The 24,624-nt window shown below is 36.2% G+C and overlaps 1 protein-coding gene across 1 annotated transcript; it reads left to right on the forward strand.

Moving 5' to 3' along the window:
* Positions 1-22,601: 22,601 nt before the first annotated feature.
* LOC113280280 (ADP-ribosylation factor 2-like) lies at positions 22,602-24,079 on the forward strand. The gene is made up of 6 exons (XM_026528929.1): positions 22,602-22,818; positions 22,954-23,024; positions 23,121-23,240; positions 23,347-23,465; positions 23,566-23,647; positions 23,814-24,079. The coding sequence occupies exons 1-6, from the start codon at positions 22,671-22,673 to the stop codon at positions 23,817-23,819; spliced, it is 546 nt and encodes a 181-aa protein (XP_026384714.1). The 5' UTR covers positions 22,602-22,670; the 3' UTR covers positions 23,820-24,079.
* The last annotated feature ends 545 nt before the right edge of the window (positions 24,080-24,624 follow it).

Raw genomic sequence — 24,624 nt, forward strand, 5'->3', positions numbered from 1 at the left:
AACTAATCGAGGAACCAGTGTAACTTCATCTGACTAAAAAGGTATGTGGAGACTTAAACTTATCTATCACTCAAAAGTATACTCTATCTCCTACTCTTGAGACAAAGTCGTATAAGTATGATGGTTTTCATACATACACATTTGCTATTTCGAGCCGAGTTTACTCGCCTATCTTTTCTCTAAATATGTGTTGGTAAGCTTTTGCTTTAACTACATTTATATATACCTGTGACGAAAGTCCTGATGACGTTTCAATCTTGAAAATAACTTTGATGATGATAGTCGTGAATAACAATTGTTATAACATTATAGAAGAATGTTTCAATGATTGAAATGTAGAGTTGAGATTACCAACTATGGATATAAGCATATATTGTGTGTTCGCACATTAGTGTATAAATCCATGTGCTGGAAACTAAGTGTGTGCATATGTGTGCATATGGTATTGGTGAAGGAGACAGGTTGGGTACGCGTACCCGTACGTGTACTAGTGGAAGTTTTGAACTGAAAATTTCTGCTGAGTTTGTAATTTGCAAACTAGTAAACAAGTCACCTTAGGTACGCCTACCCGTACACGTACCCACAAAAGTTTTCGAACCGAAAATTTCTGCTGAGTTTGTAAACTCAAATCCGGTAGCAAAGGTACGCATACCCGTACGCGTACCCAAGATGGTTATTTCTCAAATCGGTAGTTCATGAACTTAAAACAATAATTTATAAGGAATGCAATCTTTGAAAACCGTGGTTATATTGTTCATGAATTGATTCAAATGGATCAAACCGATTTTGTTTCAATTGTGTCTATGAATAAAGACCTAAGCAATTGAACAACTCTTCAACTAGTTCTTATGGGTCATTTGAACTAGTTATGTGAAGAAGATGAATACGGTTAATATGAAAGTGCTCATATGGCTAACCATTGGTTAACTATTTTTGAACCAACTAAGTGTACACGTTTAGGTACGGTTACTCAAACCTAAATGAAATACATTTTATTTGTGTATGACAAGCTAAGTTTCGATCTAACGGTTGAAAGATATTAGCTTGGTTGAATCAGGTTTTTCATCTAACGGTGAATATTGAATGCTTTGTTACCAAGGTAACTTGGATTGCAAACCCTGATTTGAAAACTATATAAAGGAGACATCTACCAACTGGAAAAACTAATCCCCACACCTCCTGTGTGATACTAGTTGGTTTTGATAGAGTTGATTCTCCTTTAACCTTAGGTTTCTTCTTGAGACCCTGTAGGTTAACGACTGAAAGACTTCATTGGGATTGTGAAGCCAGACGAAACTACTTCTCTTGTAGTTGAGCGATCCGATCTTGCCATTTTATGTCGTACGAGTTCAACTGAATAATTGACTTGAGATTATATCTCCGATAGGGCATGATAAAAAGAAATCACAAACATCTTCGTCTCATCGTTCGTGATTCCGCAATATCTAGTTTCGCTACCATACGATTTAGATTATTATGAGGTGATTGATAATACTAGGCTGTTCTTCGGTAATATAAGTCTGGGTTATCAATTAGTTCCTGTTCACTTTGATTTATCAAAAGACAGAACAAAAACTCATAGGTTTATCTGTGGGAGACAGGTTTATCTATTATCATAGACTTTTCTGTGTGATACAGATTTGTTTATTAAAGTCTTCAACTTTGGGTCATAGCAACTCTTGGTTGTGGGTGAGATCAGCTAAGGGAATCAAGTGCGTAGTATCCTACTGGGATCAGAGACATAAGGAGCACAACTGTATCTTGAATCAGTGTGAGATTGATTAGGGTTCAACTACAGTCCAGACCGAAGTTAGTTTGTAGTAGGCTAGTGTCTGTAGCGGCTTAATACAGTGTGGTATTCAATCTGGACTAGGTCCCGGGGTTTTTATGCATTTGCGGTTTCCTCGTTAACAAAACTTCTGGTGTCTGTGTTATTTCTATTCCGCATTATATTTTGTTATATAATTGAAATATCACAGGTTGTGCGTTGTACCGATCAATTGTGAAATCCAACCTTTGGTTTTTGATTGGAAATTGATTGATCCTTCGATATTGGTCTTTGGTACCATCCAAGTTTATATATCTAGTATTTGATAAAGACTCGCAGATTTCTTGAGTAAAGATCAAATCGAGAGATAGAGATATTAACTCCTTGATATACTTTTTATTAAGATTTAGTCTGACTGTCTAGTTGATTCTCTTAAAAGTATATTAGAGTTAGTCCATACAAATTTCTAATCGAAATATTGGGTGAGGCTGTTGTACCCCGCATTTTCAATTGGTATCAGAGCAGGCAAACACGTTTAAAGACCTTAAAAGTCTGTGTTTGTAGCGATCTGACTCTGTGGACAGAGGTGCTATCTCTATTAACCTACCACCAGTCTTCGATGACTCATATTACTTATGGTGGAAAATTGCTATGCGAGCTTTTCTTCAAGGGCGTGATTTTCAATCATGGGTAAATGTTGTTAATGGTTATGATGTTCCTGTCGTGGCAATAGGTAACGCTATTGTTCCAAAGAATATTGGCGAATACGATGTTGCTGAGATACTTGCTGTAAAGCAAAACTCCGACGGTTTGAATGCCATCATACATGCCATTACCCCAAATCTTCAGCACCATGTGTCAAATTGCACTAGATCTAAAGATGCGTGGGATATCTTAGAAACCGTATTTGAAGGTAATACCAGTGAAAAGGACGCTAGGCTTCAAAACCTTAATTCCGATTGGGAAAACCTTCGTATGGAAGATGAAGATTCATTTGATGAGTTTAATCACAAAGTGTCTGAAATTGTTAATGCATCTTTTGCATTGGGTAAGACTATTCCTGAAAAGGACATTGTGATGAAAATTCTCAGGTCGCTGCCATCTAGATACGATTTTAAGAAGCATGCAATCATTGAGGGAAATAACCTTGATAATCTCTCCAGAAATACGCTGGTTGGGAAGCTTAAGATCTTTGATCACGAACATTCATCCAAATCTAAGGATGTTGCGTTCAAAGCACTAAAAGACACAAAATTACTTGATAAAAGTAAAAATGTGTATATCTCTGAAGACAATCACTCTAAGACTGATTCATCAAATGAAGATCTTGGAAAATCGGTCTCGATGATCACAAGACAGTTTAGAGAAATTTTGTTGAAGAGAAGTAAACGGTTCTCCAGAGATAAGCCTAAAGCATCATTCAAACCTCACAATCGTATTCCTCCTAAAAACTGGGACACGGATGAAACTGATGAAGAAGATATGCCTTAAAACTTTAAGTGTAAGGGATTTGGTCATTTGGCAAACGAGTGCCCAAATCTTAGAAAATACACTGAGAACAAAAGGTCTTGCTGCGACACTTGATGAGATGTCTGAAAATTATGATTCCGATGAAGACAAAAAATCAAGTGTTGCTCTTCTATGTGAAAATATTGATTTTGATAATTGTAGCATTACATACATCAATTTTGATAATCTTTTAGAATAGAACCCAATCAAGATGGAAGAATCATTTGACCCCTCTGTTGGAAACTCTATGTTTAATGTTTCAGGATCAACTATATGCCTAGCAGCCTGCACATCTCGGGCACCTAAACCATCTCATATGTTGACATGATCCTATTGTTCTCTTAAGGGTCATGAGTTTTCAAAGTGTTTCAAATACAAACACAAGATGAGATATGTCAACAAGCTTCAACGAATAGCAGATCGTCTAGCCACCAAGCTTAAACTCGCGGAGAAAACAACTGAGGTATGTAAGATCTTATCTCCCTCGAAGAGATTAGTTTCCAAATATAGATATAGTCCATTAGAGAAGAAAACATGGTATAACCATAAGAAAGGCAGGGCTCCATGAATTCCAACCAAAGGGGTCATGGTGGACAAATTGTTGTTCACCACAGCACAACTTGATATTGTTGTCATGTGCATCTTGTCTCATGTGCCAGTTCAAAAGAGACAAGATTTTGCACACCTCAGGCTTTAAAAAATAAAATTTGTTTTAGTTTTTTTTTAGCTTTGTGTTGTTTGGTTTTTTGGAATTCCTCCATATCACTGTTGATTGCGGAAGGGACCAGTTTGCCAAAAGAAGAGGGTTATTATCGATAATTCTACTCTTTATAGGGCTATGAGTTGGACGTGTACGAACCTATTTAAAGGTTTCGAAACCCTACATTCATTTTTCCTTCTCAGATACCCTTTACATCTTAAGACTTCTTGTTGAGGTTTGATTGTGAACTCCTCTCACAAAACCGTGCTTTCATGGATACTCCAAGCACCATGTCTTCTGATGGGAAAGATATCAATATGATTGTTAAGCCATCAATCACTAAGGAAAAAGAGAAATCTCAATTGTCTCCAACTTTAAAAAGAAAAAGAAAGAATGTGAGGAAGCCAAGAGTTGTTCCTTCAAACTCCCAGAAGTTTTCTGATGTTCTTGAAGAGTTGAAGCTGGCAAGAAAAGAAATTCAGCAAATAAAGGCTTGCGTTCTAAGATCATTGGAAATTCATAAGTCCCTGGTTCGACATCATCAACCAAGAAGGTTTATTGGTATTGACTCCTTCCTCCATGAACCATATGTTCCAATGGCTGTTGACGACAAGGAGTTCGGGGACGACAAGGAATTTTTCAAAGATCTTAATGTCTAGTAAAACTTCTTAAGATAATTTTATTCTTTTTTTTGTTTAAGAAGGATAACTAGGGTTTGGAATAGCCATTATTGTGAGTACACATAGCTATGTCCAACGTTTTCATCTCCATATGTTTAGATTTATTTATTTAAATTCTAAAGTTGTTTGGGAAGATGATTTTTGCAGTATTAATCTTTATGGTTTTATATATTGCAATATATTATGGGATATGTGTGTTTGCGTCCGTGAACTATTATTATCCCATACGTTGTCAAAAGTTATCTCGTTTATATGTCGATATGCATGTATTGATACAAGATCGATGAACTTTTGACAAACAAAAGTTAAGCCTATTATGTCATTTATTGATGGAAGATAGGTTAAAATCTTTTGTTTTACGAGGATTATGTCTATTATGTGTCATTGTGCAAATAGTGATGGGAAATAGAATGAATCCTTGTATATTCTGAAGTATTGATCTTCCCTGATCCATATTATATATATATATATATATATATATATTGTGCGGCTCCATAAGTTCTCTTATGTGAGCATTTCCAACTAAACAAATCATAGATTCGTTTGTGATTAATTTGGTTGTGTATTCCGATTAAATTAATCATGGGTTCTCTTGTGATTAGTTTGATTGAGAATTTTTGGATACAAAATCATGTCTTTATGGTTTTTGGTGTCCAAAGAAATACTTATTTTCTTGTAAAAGTAAGGTCGCTCTTGTTGTTCTTTAGGGAATGACATCAAATGGGGGAGAGTTCTTTTGAACTTGCTCTTAATTTCCATATCTTTGTGGGGAGTGCTGTGGAATATTTGAGGAGTTATCTTGTATCTTTATAAACTCCGTGATGAATGCATTTAGCTTCGGCTTTATGATTGCATCTAAACAAAGTTGATATGTATTTTTCTTTGGTCTTGAAGTGTCTCCATGAAAATTTCATTAGGATCCCGTTTTCGTACCTTTGCCAATTTTATTGACAAAAATGGGGAGAATTAATATGTAATTCACACTACAAATACATATGGTTTTCGGATCATTATGTAAGGGGGAGTGGTTTTCGTGTTGAGACGAAGTATTGACTAAGGGGGAGTGATACATATCACCATAGTATTGTTGTCGAAGTTGTGATATAAGAACTTTGATACTGTGTAATAATACTATGACACTGTATAACAATGATCGAGAGCTTTTGTTTTCTCATTGTTATGGATACGGATCTTCAACAACTATGATGCTGAATTGAACATCTATGGAATCATGGGAGTACTTGGAAAAGACGAAGTTTTCGAGTAATGTTGAAGCACCAAGGAGATCAAGCATGTGGACGAGAAGCTACTAAGTTTTATCTATTTTGTAATCCATATGTATTGATAGTTTTGTCACTAAAATTGACAAAGGGGGAGATTGTTAGAGCATTTCTCGGTCGAACTCGCATGCGTTGCTATCTCAAGCATGTTTGTCAATATTAGTGATTAAAACTATATGTCTTGATTTCTAGTTACTTATGACTAAGTCTCGGTCTAGGATAGTTAAGTGTAGTTGAGCTCCAGACTCCATGACGATCATCTTACGAAGACGAAGAACTACTCGAGGAACCTGTGGAACTTCATCCGACTAAGAAGGTATGTGGAGACTTAAACTTATATATCACTCAAAATTCTACTCTATCTCCTACTCTTAAGACAAAGTCGTATAAGTATGATGGTTTTCATACATACACATTTGCTATGTCGAGCCGAGTTTACTCGCCTATTCTTTTCTCGAAATATGTGTTGGTAAGCTTTTGCTTTAACCACATTCATCTTTACCCGTGACGAAAGTCATGATGACGTTTCAATCTTGAAAATAGCTTTGGTGACGATAGTCGTGAATAATGATTGTTATAACATTATAGAAGAATGTTTCAATGATTGAAATGTAGAGATGAGATTACCAACTATGGATATAAGCATATATAGTGTGTTCGCACATTAGTGTATAAATCCATGTGCCGGAAACCAAGTGTGTGCATATGTGTGCATACGGTATTGGTGAAGGAGACAGGTTGGGTACGCGTACCCGTACGCGTACCAGTGGAAGTTTTCAACCGAAAATTTCTGCTGAGTTTGTAGTTTGCAAACTAATAAACCAGTCACCTTAGGTACGCATACCCTTACGCATACCCAAAGAAGTTTTCGAACCGATTTTTTTTGCTGAGTTTGTAAACTCAAATCCGGTAGCTAAGGTACGCATACTCGTACGCGTACCCAAGCTGGTTATTTCTCAAATCGGTAGTTCATGAAATTAAAACAATAATTTATAAGGAACACAATCTTTGCAAACTGTGGGTATATTGTTCATGAATTGATTCAAATGGATCAAACCGATTTTGTTTCAATTGTGTCTATGAATAAAGACCTAAGCAATTGAAAAACTCTTCAATTAGTTCTTATGAGTCATTTGAACTAGTTATGTGAAGAAGATGAATACGGTTAATATGAAAGTGCTCATATGGCTAACCATTGGTTAACTATTTGTGAACCAACTAAGTGAACACGTTTAGGTACGGTTACTCAAACCTAAATGAAATACATTTCATTTGTGTATGACAAGCTAAGTTTCGATCTAACGGTTGAAAGATATTAGCTTGGTTGAATCAGGTTTTTCATCTAACGGTGAATATTGAATTCCTTGTTACCAAGGTAACTTGGATTGCAAACCCTGATTTGAAAACTATATAAAGGAGACATCTAACAACTGGAAAAAATAAATCCCCACACCTCCTGTATGATACTAGTTGGTTTTACTAGAGTCGATTCTCCTTTAACCTTAGGTTTCTTCTCGAGACCCTGTAGGTTAATGACTGAAAGACTTCATTGGGATTGTGAAGCCAGGAGAAACTACTTCTCTTGTAGTTGAGCGATCTGATCTTGCCATTTTCTATCGTACGAGTTCAATTGAATAATTGACTTGAGATTATATCTCCGGTAGGGCAAGATAAAAAGAAATCACAAACATCTTCGTCTCATCGTTTGTGATTCTGCAATATCTAGTTTCGCTACCATATGATTTAGATTATTGTGAGGTGATTGATAGTACTAGGCTGTTCTTTGGGAATATAAGTTCGGGTTATCAATTAGTTCATGTTCACCTTTATTTATCAAAAGACAGAACAAAAACTGATAGGTTTATCTGTGGGAGACAGATTTATCTATTATCATTGACTTTTATGTATGATACAGATTTGTTTATTAAAGTCTTCGACTTTGGGTCGTAGAAACTCTTGGTTGTGGGTGAGATCAGCTAAGGGAATCAAGTGCGTAGTATCCTGCTGGGATCAGAGACGTAAGAAGCGCAATTGTACCTTGAATCAATGTGAGATTGATTAGGGTTCAACTACAGTCCAGACCGAAGTTAGTTTATAGTAGACTAGTGTTTGTAGCGGCTTAATACAATGTGGTGTTCAATCTGAACTAGGTCCCGGGATTTTTCTGCATTTGCGCGCGGTTTCCTCGTTAACAAAACTTCTGGTGTCTGTGTTATTTCTATTCCGCATTATATTTTGTTATATAATTGAAATATCACAGATTGTGCGTTGTGTCGATCAATTGTGAAATCCAACCTTTGGTTGTAGATTGGAAATTGATTTATCCTTGGATATTGGTCTTTGGTACCATCCAAGGTTATATCTCTAGTATTTGATACAGACTCGCAGATTGCTTGAGTAAAGATCAAATCGAGAGATAGGGATATTAACTCCTTGATATACTTTTTTATTAAGATTGAGTGTGACTGTCTAGTTGATTCTCTTAAAAGTATATTAGATTTAGTCCATACAGATGGCTAATTAAAATATTGGGTGAGGTTGTTGTACCCCCGCATTTTCAGAGGATGATCAAGATTGTTGGTTCTTGGATCTGTAATTGTTTGAACGACTCAGTTTAAACAATGTAAAGTGTTAGAATGTGTCGAAGAAGAAGTACTCTACAAAATCTACAGTAATGAGTGATCATGGCGAAGAAGTATTTTGATATAAGTCATGCAAAAAATTGTATAAATTATATGAAGAAGTTTTTTGTGGTGATGTTAGAAGATCGACAAATAACTATTCTACTATTCTGGTGTTTTAAGTGCAAAGGAATAATTTAACTTAGGCGGTGGTTCAATCTCAAAACACTAAAGAAGTTTGATTCGTGCTAGTGATGATGTCCTAGGATGGCCTGGTATAAGGTGGTAAACATTCATGCCTTGTTGGAGTGGAGACGATGGTTTTGTTCACGTTACGAAAGGTGGTTATTGTTGGGGTTTTTTTCCCTGAAGATGGTTTTGGAATTCTACGGAGTGTAACTTGCGGTGTTTCATAAGTAATGTGGTTTCCAAGTTTAGGGTTTCTTAATGAAAGCATGGGGATATTCTTAGAAGTTCTATTAGACTTGGGGAGCAAGGATATATCTACTATATAAAAAGGCTTATATGAGTAGAAATCATCCTCATGGCGATCCTCTTGACAGGGGGTGATGGGAAAAATCTAGGTGAGAAGAGTGACTTGTATAAAGAACGGACATGGAAGAAATCTAGGATTGGGTTCATATGGGAGAAGCTAGAATTCATGATCTTCTTCAGGATCTTGTCTAAATTCGAACCAAGCATGGTAGTGGAGGTTTATGGGAGAATGAGAACAAAGGAAGCGGTAAACTACTCGTGATATGTCTTGTTGTTTCTGATCCGTTTATCGTTAGTGTGTTGTATAACTAGTTTATTATATTATGTGTTTCGATGTAATAACTTGTAATGATTTAATGATTTTCGGGGTGGTTTTGGCCATGGATGTAGCCTACAAAGGCTAGGTGAACCACGTAATCTTCATGTCGTGTGTGATTGTCTAATATCGTATTGATTATATATTCATGTGAGTATTGTCTATTATATAAAATAGGATGTTTCATGGAATTGACTTGTATGGAAACATACCTTGTCGAGATGAAGGTAACCTCGGTTTCCCGATAATATGTTTTCGGAATTTTCGGTAGATGGATTGTCGATCTCCTTAAAATAATGCGATTGTAAGTCAAGATTAGTTGCATGCTACTGGGGAAGTCACATTCTCATATCGTCGATATTTATATTTTATCACCCCGGGGGTGGTATGAAAGGTGAGAAGCATCAAATGACATCTAATATATATCATGAGAATGCAGTGGAGGAGTACTGTAAATCGAAAGTCGAGCCGCATCCTCCAAGTCGAGAAAAAGTAACAATTACAGAAATTACCATATACAAAAAATATGCGGGGGAGGAACTAATCCATAGTGGGTTATAAATAACAAATGAAGTCTTTTATAAAACATGGTTTATCACAATTTTCATATGTTATTCGAAGTTGTTTATTTCTTGTGGCTCTTTATAAACGACAAATAGAGAATGTTATTAAGTATGACGAATAAAATCGGTTATTAAGTATCATGGTTATTGTATGTAAAACAACATAACAGTTGATGTATATGCCATAAAGAAATCACGGTTATTATATGTAAAATAAGATAACGGTTGATGTGCGAAATTAAACAAAATACAGTTATTATATGTTAAATACAATAACGATTAATTTTTATTACAATAGAGGCATTTCCACGTCATTCTCTGGTTACTGGTTCATATTTTTGTATTTAAATTATGTGAATCTGAATTATGTTCAAATTTAGATTTGAGGCTCATATATCGGGTATCTGAAACTGATTTTGGAATATGGACGTTGAAACCAAATTATAATTTCAAATTGAGTCTAAAGTTAACTTTTTTAATTACTTTTTTCCAAGAAAACAGAATATTCGAATACAAATCAGAAGATAAATACTATCAACCCCAAGTTACATATTTAAAATTAAAACTGCAACCAAATTATTGTCACCTTTCCACTCAAACTTGTTCGCTCTCCTACTAGAGTTACATAGGCATTTCGATACTTAATCATGTTACGACTTGAGACTTCCCCAAGTACTGCATCATATCTATCGCACAATATCGCCCTTGGATCAACGATTTTATCAATGCAATCATAATTGTCATCAATCAGCAGCTTTGCAGTATCAACATATGCAAGTGCAACTGATTTCTTCCTGAAGTTCCTCAAAAAGAAAAGGCCAAACGACTAAGGTGCTGCTGGGATCCCAATATCATATATATGTAACAAGACCAAGTTAGTTTAAGATATCATGATAACAACATTGGAAACAAGAGATGCATATCCCCCAATTTGAATAATAATAAGAAAAAAAGTTTTCAGAGTAAAATCCATCTAACCCGAGATGCAACGAGTATGAATCTCCAAAAATAACATCGTTGAGCTAAAATAGAATGATACGAATTTCCTACTTCGAATAAAAGTTAAGAAGATAGATACCAACTTCCTTTCGTTTCCTGTAACCTAACATAAATTATAAGTACATACGGTTTCCAGGTATCCCTAACTGCTAATGAACATGTTAAGTATCCATTACAAAGTAAGATACTCACGTAATCTTACATAACATCATAAACCCTAACCAACTGCATATTCATTGGATGTTAGGAATACCTGGAAACCATTCGTACTTATATATTTTATATTAGTTTAAAACGAATGGAAGGGAGTCGGTATATGTTCTCTTAATTTTAGTCTAAGTAGGAAAATGGTTCATTTTTTTTAGCTCAACAATAATATTTTTGGAGATTCATACTCGTTGCAGCTTAGGTTAGACGGATTTTTACTCTGTGTTTTTGTTCTTATTAATTATTCATATTGGGGGATCCGTATATCTTGTTTCAATGCTGCTATCATGATATCTTGAAACTACCTTGGTTTTGTTACATATACATGATATTGGGATCCTGGTAGCACCTTCGTCGTTTAGCCTTTTCTTTTTGAGGAACTTCAGGAAAAGACCAGGTTGCACTTGTATATGTTGATACTGCGAAGCTGATGATTGATGACAATTATAACTGCGTGAGTGATGAAATTTTTGATTCAAGGCGATGTTGTGTGATAGAGATGATGCGGTACTTGGGGATGTTTCAAGATGTAACATGATTAAGTAGCCAAACACCTATGTAACTCTTATAGGAGAGTGATCAAGTTTGAGTGGCAGGGTGATAATAGATTGATTGCAGTTTTAATTTTCAATATGTAAGTTGGGGTTGATAGTATTTATCTTCTGATATGTATTCAGATATTCTATTTTCTTGGAAAAAGCAATTAACAAAGTTAATTTTAGATTCAGTTTGAAAGTATAATTTTGTTTCACATCCAGACTCCAAAACCCTTTTCAGACACCCGATATACGAATCTGAATGAATTTGAGATATATTAAATCCAAATTTGAACGGATTTCACATTCATAAAGTTTAAATGCTACAAACTGAACCAGTATCTAGAAAATGACGTGAAAATGCCTCCATTGTAACAAATAATAATCTTTATTGTATTCAACATACAACAACACATAATAATCGTGCTTTTTTAATGGCCTATATCAACCGTTATTGTATTTTACGTATAATAACCGTGATTTCTTATGGACATATATATCATCTGTTATTGTATTTTACATAAACCGTGAAACTTAATAACAAATTTTGTATTTGACTTTAATTTATAAATTTTTATTCGTCGTACTTAATAGGGTTCTGTATTTTCCATTCGTAAAGAGTCACACTATATTAATAACTATTCGAATAACAAATGAAAACTGTGATAAACCATCTTTTATAACAAACTTCATTCGTTATTTATAACCTGAAAAAGCGAGGGTCTAACAACCACACCCAATATTTCGATTAGCAATCTGTATGGACTAACTCCAATATACTTTTAAGAGAATCAACTAGACAGTCAGACTCAATCTTAATGAAAGTATATCAAAGAGTTATATCTCTCTTTCTCGATTCAATACTTACTCAAGCAAATAGAAATCTGCGAGTCTAATTGAATACGAGAGAAATCACTTGAACGGTACCAAAGACCAATGTTCAAGTATCAATCAATTTCAATCAACAACCAAAGGTTGGATTTCCCAATTGATCGATACAACGCACAACCTGTGATATTTCAATTATATAATAAAATATAATGCGGAAAAGAAATAACACAGACACCAGAAGTTTTGTTAACGAGGAAACTGCAAATGCAGAAAAACCCCGGGACCTAGTCCAGATTGAATACACACTGTATTAAGCCGTTACATACACTATCCCACTACAAACTAACTTCGGTGTGGACTGTAGTTGAACCCTAATCAATCTCATGCTGATCCAAGGTACAATTGCGCTCCTTACGTCTCTAGCTACTACAAGCAAGATCCTACACACTTGATTCCCTTAGCTGATCTCACCCACAACCAAGAGTTACTACGAACCAAAGTCGAAGACTTTAATAAAAAAATCTGTATCACACAGAAAAGTCTACGGTAATAGATAAATCTATCTTCCACATAAATACCTACAAGTTTTTTGTTCCGTCTTTTGATAAATCAAGGTGAACATGAACCGATTGATAAACCGGACTTGTATTTCCGAAGAACAGCCTAGTATTATCAATCACCTCACAATAATCTAAATCGTATGATGGCGAACTAGATATTGTGGAATCACAAACGATGAGACGAAGATGTTTGTGACTACTTTTGTATCTTGCTTATCGGAGAAATCAATCTCAAGTAAATCCTTATGATTGTACTTAGTACGATAGAAACAACAAGATCAGATCACACAACTACAAGAAAAATAGTATCGACCTGGCTTCACAATCCCAATGAAGTCTTCAAGTCGTTAACCTACAGGGTCTCGATAGAAACCTAAGGTTAAAAGAGAATCGACTCTAGCTAGTATCACACAGGAGGTGTGGGACTAGGTTTCCCAATTGCTAGAGTTCTCCCTTATATAGTCTTTCAAATCAGGGTTTGCAATCAAGGTGAACAACAACCAATTGACAATCCGGTCTTATATTCCCGAAGAACAACCTAGATTAATCAATCACCTCACAAAAATCTTAATCGTATGGTAGCGAAACAAGATATCGTGGAATCACAAACAATGAGACGAATGTGTTTGTGATTACTTTTTATATCTTGCCTATCGAAGAACTCTCACGATCTCAAGCCAATCAATATGATTGTACTATTACGATATAAGATGCAAGATCATATCACACAGCTACGATAAAAGTAGTATCGGTCTGGCTTCACAATCCCAATGAAGTCTTTTAAGTCGTTAACCTGGTTTTAGAAGAAGAAAACCCAAGGTTGAAGGAGAATCGACTCTAGCATGCAAACTAGTATCACATGTAAGGTGTGGGGATTAGTTTTGCACAATACTAGATGTTTCCTTTATATAACCTTTCAAATCAGGGTTTTGCCTTAGTTATAAAGCAATCAATATTCACCGTTAGATGAAAACCTTATTAGATTCAAGCTAATATCTTTCAACCGTTAGATCGAAACTTAGCTTGTTACACACAAATGAAATGCACGTTTGTGTAACCGTACCCAAACTTGTATATCTAGTTGGTTTGAACAATAGTTAACCAAATTGTTAGCCATATGAGCACTTTCATAACAACCATATTCTTCTTCACCACAACTAGTTTAAATGACTCAAGTGAATTAGTTAGAGAGTTGTTCAATTGCTTAGATCTTTATAATAGACACAATTGAAACAAAAACGATTTGATTCACTCGAATCGATTCATGAACTTTATAACCACGGTTTGCAAACTTGCATTCCTTAGTTTATATAAGTTTAAGTTTACAAATAATCGTTTTTAGAAAATAACCAACTTAAGTACGCGAACTGGTACGCGGACTTAAGTACCCGGAATAAGTTTGTTAATGGTTCACAAACTCCATCAGATTTTCTCGGGAAGAGAACCTTCGACAGTACGCCGACTGGGTACGCGGACTGGGTTCGCGGACTCTGTTCCGATTTTCCTGATCAACAAAGTACGCATACTTTGGTTCAAGGAATAAGGACTTATACATGTATGAGTTATCACACAATGCTTATATCCAACAATGGTTATATAATCTAAGCTCTCATTTCAATCATTAAAATATTCTTAAAGGACGTTATATAGTTGTTGTTCACAAACCATTTTTCGTCAAAGCCATTTTCAAGTGATTGAAACTTAACATGACTTTCGTCACTAGTAAAGATGAACTTGGCCAAAGCGAAAACTTACTAACACATATTTCGAGAAATAGATAACCGACATAAACTCGGCTCGAAATAGCAAATGTGTATAGTCAAAGTCTATATAGCAAAACGACTTTTGTCTTAAGATAGAAGATAGAGTAGATAGACTTTTGAGTGATAGATAAGTTCAAGTCTCCACATACCTTTTAGTGGATGAAGTTCCACCAGTTCCTTGAGTAGTTCTTCTTCTTTGTATGATGATCACCATGGAGTCTTGAGCTCAACTACACTTTCTATGCTAGTCCGAGACTTAGCTAATAGTAGACTAGAAATCAAGACTTATAGTTTTGATCACGAACATTGACAAACATGCTTGAGATAACAACGCATGCGAGTTCGACCGAGCAGTGCTCTAACATAACCCTTATGGACTAGTGACTACGTGGGTAACGACCTGCCTGTAAAAGATGTTCACGACTAGGAAATTTTCATATCCTAATAGTAACTCACTCATTACGGCCTAGTGTTCTTCTTTTGCCAGCCGTAAGTTTGTGCTTACAGATAGACATTCATGATGTTTCGAAGGTAAAAATTAATTCCGATTAGGAATCCTTGATTTCCTAGCCGTATGTTGACTGTAAACCTAGTTTTTTCAGAGTGAAAAATCAAACTTTTTAAGTACCAAGTGCGATTAGAAGCAAAAAATGTAGTTGAGTTACGTTAGAGTCATAACTCACTATATTGAGCATATGTTTCGCTCATATTCTTGTTGGCTTGGTCCTTCGAAATCATAATAAGGTTCATAAAAAGGTTGAGTTTGAGTTTGGGTTAAAAAATTTTGATTCTCTAAAATAGCCGCCATAGTAGGACCGTTGTTGAAGGGTATGAATTTATTGTCGGATTTTAAAGATGAGGAATCACCTGCTTCATACCTCTTGTTAGAATCACTCATTTTTAAAGAATCACTCATTCTTTTTTTCTTATTTGATTTTAATTTTCAAACACTAAATATAAACAAAATCACGAAATTAATCCAATTACTAACCTTAATTAGTTTGGCTAATCAACTTCATAAACACAAATTAAATTGTGAACATATTAACCATTTCCAAAATTAGTACTATTTCATGACCGCTTTATGTCTTTATTCAGCCCTCAATTGTCCCACGCTGCGCCCCAACGATAGGTTTCTAAAGATAATAAAATTGTCAAACTGACTTTTCATTTAGTTTTACGGTTTTCCCCACCTCTCACAGAGGAGGTAATTGCATATCTTTTTCCCAGCAGAGCTTTTTTGGTTACGCCATTTGGTCCGTTTGAAGATCGAAGTACAACTATTCCATGAATTGATAAAGTAGACGACTCAATTTCTTATCTTAAATTGTGTGGTTATATAAAACAAATGACATAATCCGTCTGTTTGAAAAATAGGATTATTTATTTTATGTCAAATTTTCAGCTTATAACCCAAAATCTATTAAAAATGGCTGAAATTTTTGTTGCGGCCGCAAAACCTAATTGAAGTTATCATGTATAAAATCTATCTTCCTACGATCTAAAATTTTAACTCTCACTGTGATTTGGTAACCGGTAAAATAAAAAGTAAGCGATCTAAAAGACTAGCTGGGATGTGTAAGCGAGAATTATTGACTAGGTTTATGAACAAGGTGAAACTTTTAAAAACTATCCTACACCCACCGAAACTACACACCATGATTTCCAACGAGAGGGAATCGAACGAGCACAGAGAATCATTCTGTGCATTGGGATTGAGGGGGGTCATAGGTGGGTCTCACCCCCTCTCACACGGTGCTGCTTGGGTGGATAAAGCATTTGTGAACTTTTAAATCCGAGAGTCTGTAAGAGATTTTTCAATTGATGAAAGAAACATATATAGGGGAGTAATTTTGACAAGCAGAGGTGAACATACACCTTCAGTAGCCTCTTACAGGCAGTAGTACCTTTCATGAAATCACTTGTCACTTCGTGGCTAGGGATTGGACCGACCACCCTCTTCACCAGTTATGTAATCTGACCAGGCTGAACTTTCTCTAATCAGGGAACTCGCACGGTATAAATCTGCACCAGAAGAATACTTTTTTGGTCCATTATCTTCATAGAAGCACGGCGGTTCAGTGTAACCAGCTAGACTCAGGAAGGTGCACTTAGGGTACTTTTTAGGCGACAACTGACACCATGGATTGCCCGGGTTTCTGTAATTAAAGGTCCCAGTTGTAACCGAACGACAAAACATTAGAACTAAGAAGAAGTGCTATACTGATAACGAAAAAATTGTTGGCAATCTTGTGCATATACGGTAATTAGAAAATAGAAAAGAGAAGAAGGATGCAAACTCAGTTAGACAAGGATTATATCCTCTAGCCTTAAAACAGATTCACCCCGTACTGGTGCTTACGGATTATCGATGTTTGTCTCCCAGGATACAACGACTTTCTTCTTAATGTAGTAGCACTCGAGAAAATTTAGAATGCAAATGAAATGATGATTAGGTTTTTGATTGATTGGTTATAATCTAGGTGCGCAGGGTATTTATAGATTATCTAATACCTCTTCATTGAATCATTGCGACGCTTCATGGAGTTTTGTTCAAGCGTTTCGTATGAAAGGTCAAGTCCTTTCACGTTTCTGACGTTTCAATTTGGTTTCCAAATTTGAAATTAACCTAACTAACCGGATCGGAAACTAAATTGGGCCAAACCAATTAACTCTAAAACCCAACTCCATTAGGTACTAGACATGGATTTTTTATTCATCTATGAAAATTGGATTCAATTTTCCAACAATCCCCCACATGAATGAAAATTCACTTACTAAAATGCAACGGCGATGAAGACAGACGCTAAAGAGAGTTCAAGCGGAAGTAAATTGCATGGGGATAGGTAGCTTTCGCCTTGAACCTTCCTTAGTGAATAGCTATCGGTCTTACTACTGGGTCAGTGTGCCAGAGGCTTTGAACTTTCAGTATTTAATGTAAACCAAGACAATAACTATCACACAATTTATCTCCTCACCAAGTTGGTTCTCATGGTTGTGTTCATTTCGGCCCTGAACAATTCCCAGAATTCATGACACGCTTTTATATGAACCTAGCCTATCAAAGGTTCTCATGGAAGCGGCCACACTTCTCACTTCATATAGGGGATTTCCTATTTAAGAGTATCCTTCCATACCCTATTTGGAATTTGGAATTTCCAAATCTTAGGAATCATTAAAAGCAATGCTTATCCTTAACTACGCGACAGGCTGCACTGTTTCATCATAGGAATGGGTAGAAACATATCTAGAGTTATGTTTCACAGTGCTTCATGTGAATCGTTCTTAATTTCTGTTGTCCCGTTGAACCTAGATCTTGGATCTCCTATCAACTAGGTTGGGTTTCCCTTAATACAATTCGGTACCTGTAGGCTTTAAGCCCATTCCCCTCGATGATCCTTTTATATCTCTAGTTTATCATGTTACACGCGGTCTCATATGACTATTCACTAGAGATTATGCCAACTTGGGCGGTCTCATATGACTATTCACTAGAGATTATGCCAACTTGTTGTACGTAACTTAATGCATGCTTATCACAGTTTTCATGTCATATATATGTACACAGTCTCTTGTAACTCTTCAAATAAGGTGGCCATCCCTTATTCAGTTACTTAAGTGTCGACAACGACAAAGCTAGCTTTCCTTGACATGAAACTAACCATAGTTACCCCCACAGTTGTTGGACTTCAACATTACCACACTTACATACATATAACATTTTTCTTTTCACACATTATATGTATGTGGATTACACACCATTCATACAAGGTTACACTTACACATACCACCTCCTTGTACATCACAAGTTCGTATTCTAAGAACTTTTGTGGCATGAAAAGAACCAAGATATATAGTTCCAAACAGTACGTACTTAACTTAGAATGTTAAGTTGCTCGAAACACCCCCACATTTCTGACTATGCACATCGTCATGAATTCTCCTTTTGCCAACTTGAATTCACATCTGACACAAGCCCATCAATCCAATTGATTATGATAAGCAAAGCCTTCGCCTCTTTGTCTCTGCATTGCTCCAAATTAATTGGACCTTCCCTCCTTCGGCTGCATTCCATACTGATCACCACTTATCAGCAATTAAACCATCCCAACACATTATTTTCGACTAACCAGTTACCATTCATTCCAATGTCTCGTTATGAAACAATAATCGCGTAAGGTTTGCGACCAGCAGTAATATTAGGATGAGTCGGAGTTGTTTTCCGGATTTAGTTCATCACTGTCGAAAACCAAGCGGTATGGTCAGTGATTAATCCTTGTACTTTGTACAATTTTTAATTGCCACCAACTCCACGGTATAGTGTTCACTGTCAAATTTCCAAATTTATTTGACGAAATACCAAAATCAGTATTTAACAAGATGGAACCATTACAAAAGCATTATTGCTAGCTGCAACCTTGTAGTACTGTATTCAAGAATTTAAAAAATTCAATGAACTACTGTCGTCATCCAAGAAGGCACAACGCCAAGATTTATTGATCAGAACATACTGAACTATTACTAATCCTGATCATCGAGCACCAAAACAAAGCGGTTCTTTACAAGATCACAAATTCACAATGGCTTAAATTATGCATCACTTCTCGCTTCCAAAAAAGATGCCACAACCCTTCAAATTCCATGAATTAAACCAACCATGAAACCATCCCTTTCTTGTAAGCACACAGATTGCTTAGCAAAACAAGGAAACTTTCTTAATTAGTCATTAACCACTTACGGAGTTGTGATACTTGCGTTATCCCGGAATTGTGTCACACTGGTAAGAACTTAGTGAAACACACGATTAAAGTGAAGGAGAGAATAAATAGAGAGAAGAGAAGACAAGAAGTGATGTGAATCAATTTATAGATTCACTCACATTTCTACAAAAAGACACCTCTCATGGACTTCAAATCGTAACCGGAAAGTAACCGAATGAATCTTTGAATTTCATTCCTCCGAGTTTTCTATCCGTATCTACAGTACCAGCAGTTTTAGATTAATTTTTCCTTGCACACAAACCTCCAGGAGCAGAGTACATTCTGCATGATCTACTCAACTTGTATACCTATGCAAGACCACTATACCACCAATATATGGTGGATACGTCATACAAGAGATGAACACGAGGCTTAGTACAGCCTAGAAGAATGACTTCCACTTGCTGGCCTCTTTCAATTAATCTAGGGTATTGTCACTCTTTTTATCCTTTCTGCACTTTTATACCCACTGCTTAAAGGGTATGTATCTAATGTACTTAATCTAGCTATCAGAGGATTCAAGAGAAAATTAGTGTCCTAATTGTGCAGCAAACGTTTCAGGACATTTCAATTCCGGGTGAAGGATGACACTTCTCAAGGTCCATGGATCACCGATGGAACCTATGATACATCATTTCATAGTAGAAGTAAACGTTTGCATTCATGCACCAATCTCTGAAATCCACCTAGCATAGCCAGAGAATTCTGTATTCGAATTTATGTTCTCGACCAAAGCAATAGTCATACATCTTTTCAATTCCACGTTCCACTAAGATCCAGGAAAAGAGGATGACTTATCCAAACAGAAACACAATTCATGTGTACAGATTCATATGGATTAATGTTCCTGAAGCACCGTATGGATGCCCCCATTTCTGTTCTCTAATAACTTATAGGTCGAGACTGCCGTCATAGTAGAGCACGTTTCATGCACACTACACTTGCTCTACAATTTTCCATTGCTCTTTATGGGAAGCTCTAAAATCAGTAACAAAGAACACGGCTTAAATGTCTTAGATACGTTTGATAAATGAATCACCAGAGAGAATGATATTTTCCAAGTCATCTTTCACAAGGGACGTTATCGTGATCAGCCATTTGGAACGATAATAATTATCAAGATACTAGCAGATTCACTTCTGGAACTACTGCTGTCACATTTAGGCAAGGCTCGAGTTCCATTTCTTTCCTGTACTACAAATTTCCGAAAGTCAGTTTGTTCACAACAACCAACAAAACACTAAACGAACAGATTTAAAAATCTGTTGATAAAGAAGAAAATAAACGAAACCACTCTGTATACTGCCTGCACGTTAATATAAGAAAGGCAGTAAAGCGTGTTTAGTACTTTTCTATATCGTCTGACGCCTAACCGTGTTCTCATGCACCAAAGACGAAAATCTAAAGGTACAGTAAACCATTAATCAAACAAAAGACTTAGTACTGAGAAGTTTCATATTAGTCTGTACTACGTCGATTTTAGACTTTTGTTAACCAATTAAACTCAAACCTCTTTGAACCCGTAAATATTAAAATCAATGGACTTTAATAACCGGTCTGGATTACCAAATTAAATCTCTTCAAGTTTCTGCCTACCTGTATTATAGAACTACACAAACCTATTCTGTCAGTGCATACACGGTCACAAACGTAAAAGAAATTAACACTGTGTTACAGCACGCACAAGATTATAAGAATGAATCTGTCTTAAGATTGTTGGCAATCTTGTGCATATACTGTAATTAGAAAATAGAAAAGAGAAGGAGGATGCAAACTCAGTTAGACAAACCAAAGAGGCAAGGATATACCCTCTAGCCTTAAGACAGATTCACCCTGCGCTGGTGCTTACGGATCATCGATGTTTGTCTCTCAGGATACAACGACTTTCTTCTTGATGTAGTAGCACTCCAAATTTCGAGAAACGACGAACCAAAACTTAAAGTGATGAACTCTCTCTTTGACACAAATTTTAGAATGCAAATAAAATGATGATTAGGTTTCTGATTGATTGATTCTAATCTAAGTGTGCAGGGTATTTATAGATTATCTAATACCTCTTCATTGAAGCATTGCGACGCTTCATGGAGTTTTGTTCAAGGGCTTCGAATGAAAGGTCAAGTCCTTTCACGTTTCTGACGTTTCAATTTGGTTTCCAAATTTGAAACTAACCTAACTAACCGTATCGGAAACTAAGACATGGATTTTCCATCCATCTATGAAAATTGGATTCAATTTTCCAACAAAAATAAAAACATAAAAACTACTAGGAAACCGCTAAGTTGAACAACAAAAATGTGCATACCTTTTTTTCAGTTGCTCAAGCATTACAAATTGGCACCCTTCCTCGCATGACTCTGGGCCATGTGTCTTACGAGCACAACTGCAAATTAACGTAGACACAGACAAATTAACGTAGACATAAACAATTCGATCAAAAGCAGCTGTCAGTCTTCAAACTGGAAACTGACAATTAAATGCTTACCCAAAAAAAACTTTTCCATCGCCCTTTAAACACACTTATCATAAATAATTACCTTTCTACCAGATAAAGTTGCCATAGAGAAGCTTCTTCTTACTCAATACCTATGCCTGTGACGTATGAAAATTGTTATTCAAACTGAAATTCTAGGAAGTAGACACCCTAGAAGAAATTGAGTCACCAACTGTCTCTATCTCTATAATATACGACCAGACCTAATCCAAATCATGGGAAAACCTAACACGTCAAAAAACTTATGTACCCAACGGCGAACCCTAAATTCGAAACAGACAAGCCTGAAGAATCTAGATAATATTGACCTTCATTACCTTAGCTCCGAAGAGACCGATGCCACGTACACCAACACTAGATTCTCAAAGGACACTAAGTTCTGCACATGTGGCAGACACTGGTTGGTCCTATGATAGCAATCCCTTTTCTATCTGTGACTTTGACTTTTCCTTCACGGCGTCAATGTACTCAGCATCGTGTTTAGTATATATACAAATACCAGTCACCAAGAGCATATCAAATTCGTCGCATACTTGTTCTGTTTCTCCTTCGATTTTAATTCGGTTTAGAGGATCGATCAATCAGGATTAAATGGGTGTTACGTTCACAAAGCTTTTCAGCCAGCTTTTTGCCAAGAAGAGTATGCGTATTCTGATGGTTGGTCTTGATGCCGCTGGTAAGACTACTATATTGTATAAGCTCAGGCTCGGAGAGATCGTCTCAACTATTCCTACCATCGGTAAGTTCTAATTTTGCAACGTATATCACTACCGTTCAGTATAATTTGCTCATAATATATTCTGTGCGTTATTGGTTTACAAATCGGTAAACAAATTAATATGGCAGCTATGCTCGATATCTACTGCTTTTGTAGGTTTTAATGTGGAGAACGTGGAATACAAGAACATCAGCTTCACTGTTTGGGATGTCGGAGGTCAGGACAAGGTATGTATCTGTAAAGCTGAGCTATACCGCATATGTGAAATTTGGCTCTTTGCACGTTTTTGTGCTTAACGCAAGCCGTCTTATTTTTTTGTGTAGATCCGTCCATTGTGGAAGTACTACTACCAAAACACACAAGGGTTGATCTTTGTGGTGGATAGCAACGACAGAGAACGAATTGTAGAAGCTCGTGATGAGTTGCACAAGCTGATGAATGAGGTAGCTAGTTAGAGCTTGAAATTTCAAATTTATTGGTACGATTTGGGAATCTTGAGCTTTTTAGAAATTAAACTAAGTGTTGCTGAATTGTTATATATTCTTCCAGGATGAGTTGCGAAATGCTGTGTTGCTCATATTCGCAAACAAACAGGATCTTCCTAATGCAATGAGTGCTGCTGAGATCACTGACAAGCTTGGTCTTCACTCAGTCCGTAAACGCCGCTGGTAAATTGAACTTTATGTATTCTTTTATTAAGTTTTTTTTTCTTCTAGTTTTATCTTCCCAGTCTCAGTTTATCTGATGTTAGTTTGGGTGGATATTCAGGTACATCCAGAGCACATGTGCAACCTCTGGAGAAGGTCTTTATGAGGGTCTAGAGTGGCTTTCCAGCAATGCTGCTAACGTGGTAAGCATCAAACAACCCAACTGACAAAATCTCTATAATTTATTGTGCTGAGCTACTGCCAATATGTATATAACATAGTAGTCTAAAAGCTTTGAACTTGTCAAGTTAAATGGTGCACGGTTTTCTTCGCAACATGCTCTCACTAAGTTGCTAATTATTCTTACAGGCTTGAGTTGTGGCAGTTGAAGATTGTGTTTTGGTTGCTTATTGTTATGGGACCTTTGACCTTTGGCCAATGCTGTAATATAACTGGTTCGGGTATATATGTGCGTCTTTTCTATTTTGTTTCAACAAGGATTTATATATTGGATTTAATTCACTGTGAAATTTAATTTTTCTATAGTTAGTAGACAATCTCTCTGTATGGTGGTCTTTTTTTTTCTTTAAAGAAGAAGGTTATATAATCAAATTCTCTGTGGTATTCTTTTTTGATTGCCAATGTGTTATTAATTCTCGAAATGAGAATTCTGAGAACCACTTCGATTTGGACCCTGAAAGGAATAGATGGCTCTTGACCTCTATGATCAAATCCTCTGTAGACCTGCCTGTTTTTTTGGCCTTCCAATCCACAAAGTTCAGCTGATTGCAGAGAAAATCGCAGGCCAAAATTTTCTTGCAGCTGTTGACATAGAGTTTGTTGCTCGACCCAACGACAGTGAATTGGGAGATGGTTTACTGTCTATTCTTCATTGTTGCAGAAGCAACAAATTTTGTTTTCAATGCATCTTTGAGCAATGATATGCTTTCCTATGCATCTTTGAACAATGATATGCTTCCCTTTTTGTATTCGGAAACCTCTACCATATTGCTGCTTTAATTCTTTAGGCCAGATGTCCTTTGCCTTAGAATTTTGTACCACTATTCTCCATAGGGAACTCCTTTCTCCAAGTCTATTTTAAGCTCCCAATTTCCAGCACTCCCATTTACATTGGCAATCAGCTCTCCGTGTGGTATTCTCCAAGAAATACTCTCACTTG

The sequence above is a fragment of the Papaver somniferum genome, chromosome 1 (assembly GCF_003573695.1).
Source record: "Papaver somniferum cultivar HN1 chromosome 1, ASM357369v1, whole genome shotgun sequence".
NCBI lineage: Eukaryota > Viridiplantae > Streptophyta > Magnoliopsida > Ranunculales > Papaveraceae > Papaver > Papaver somniferum.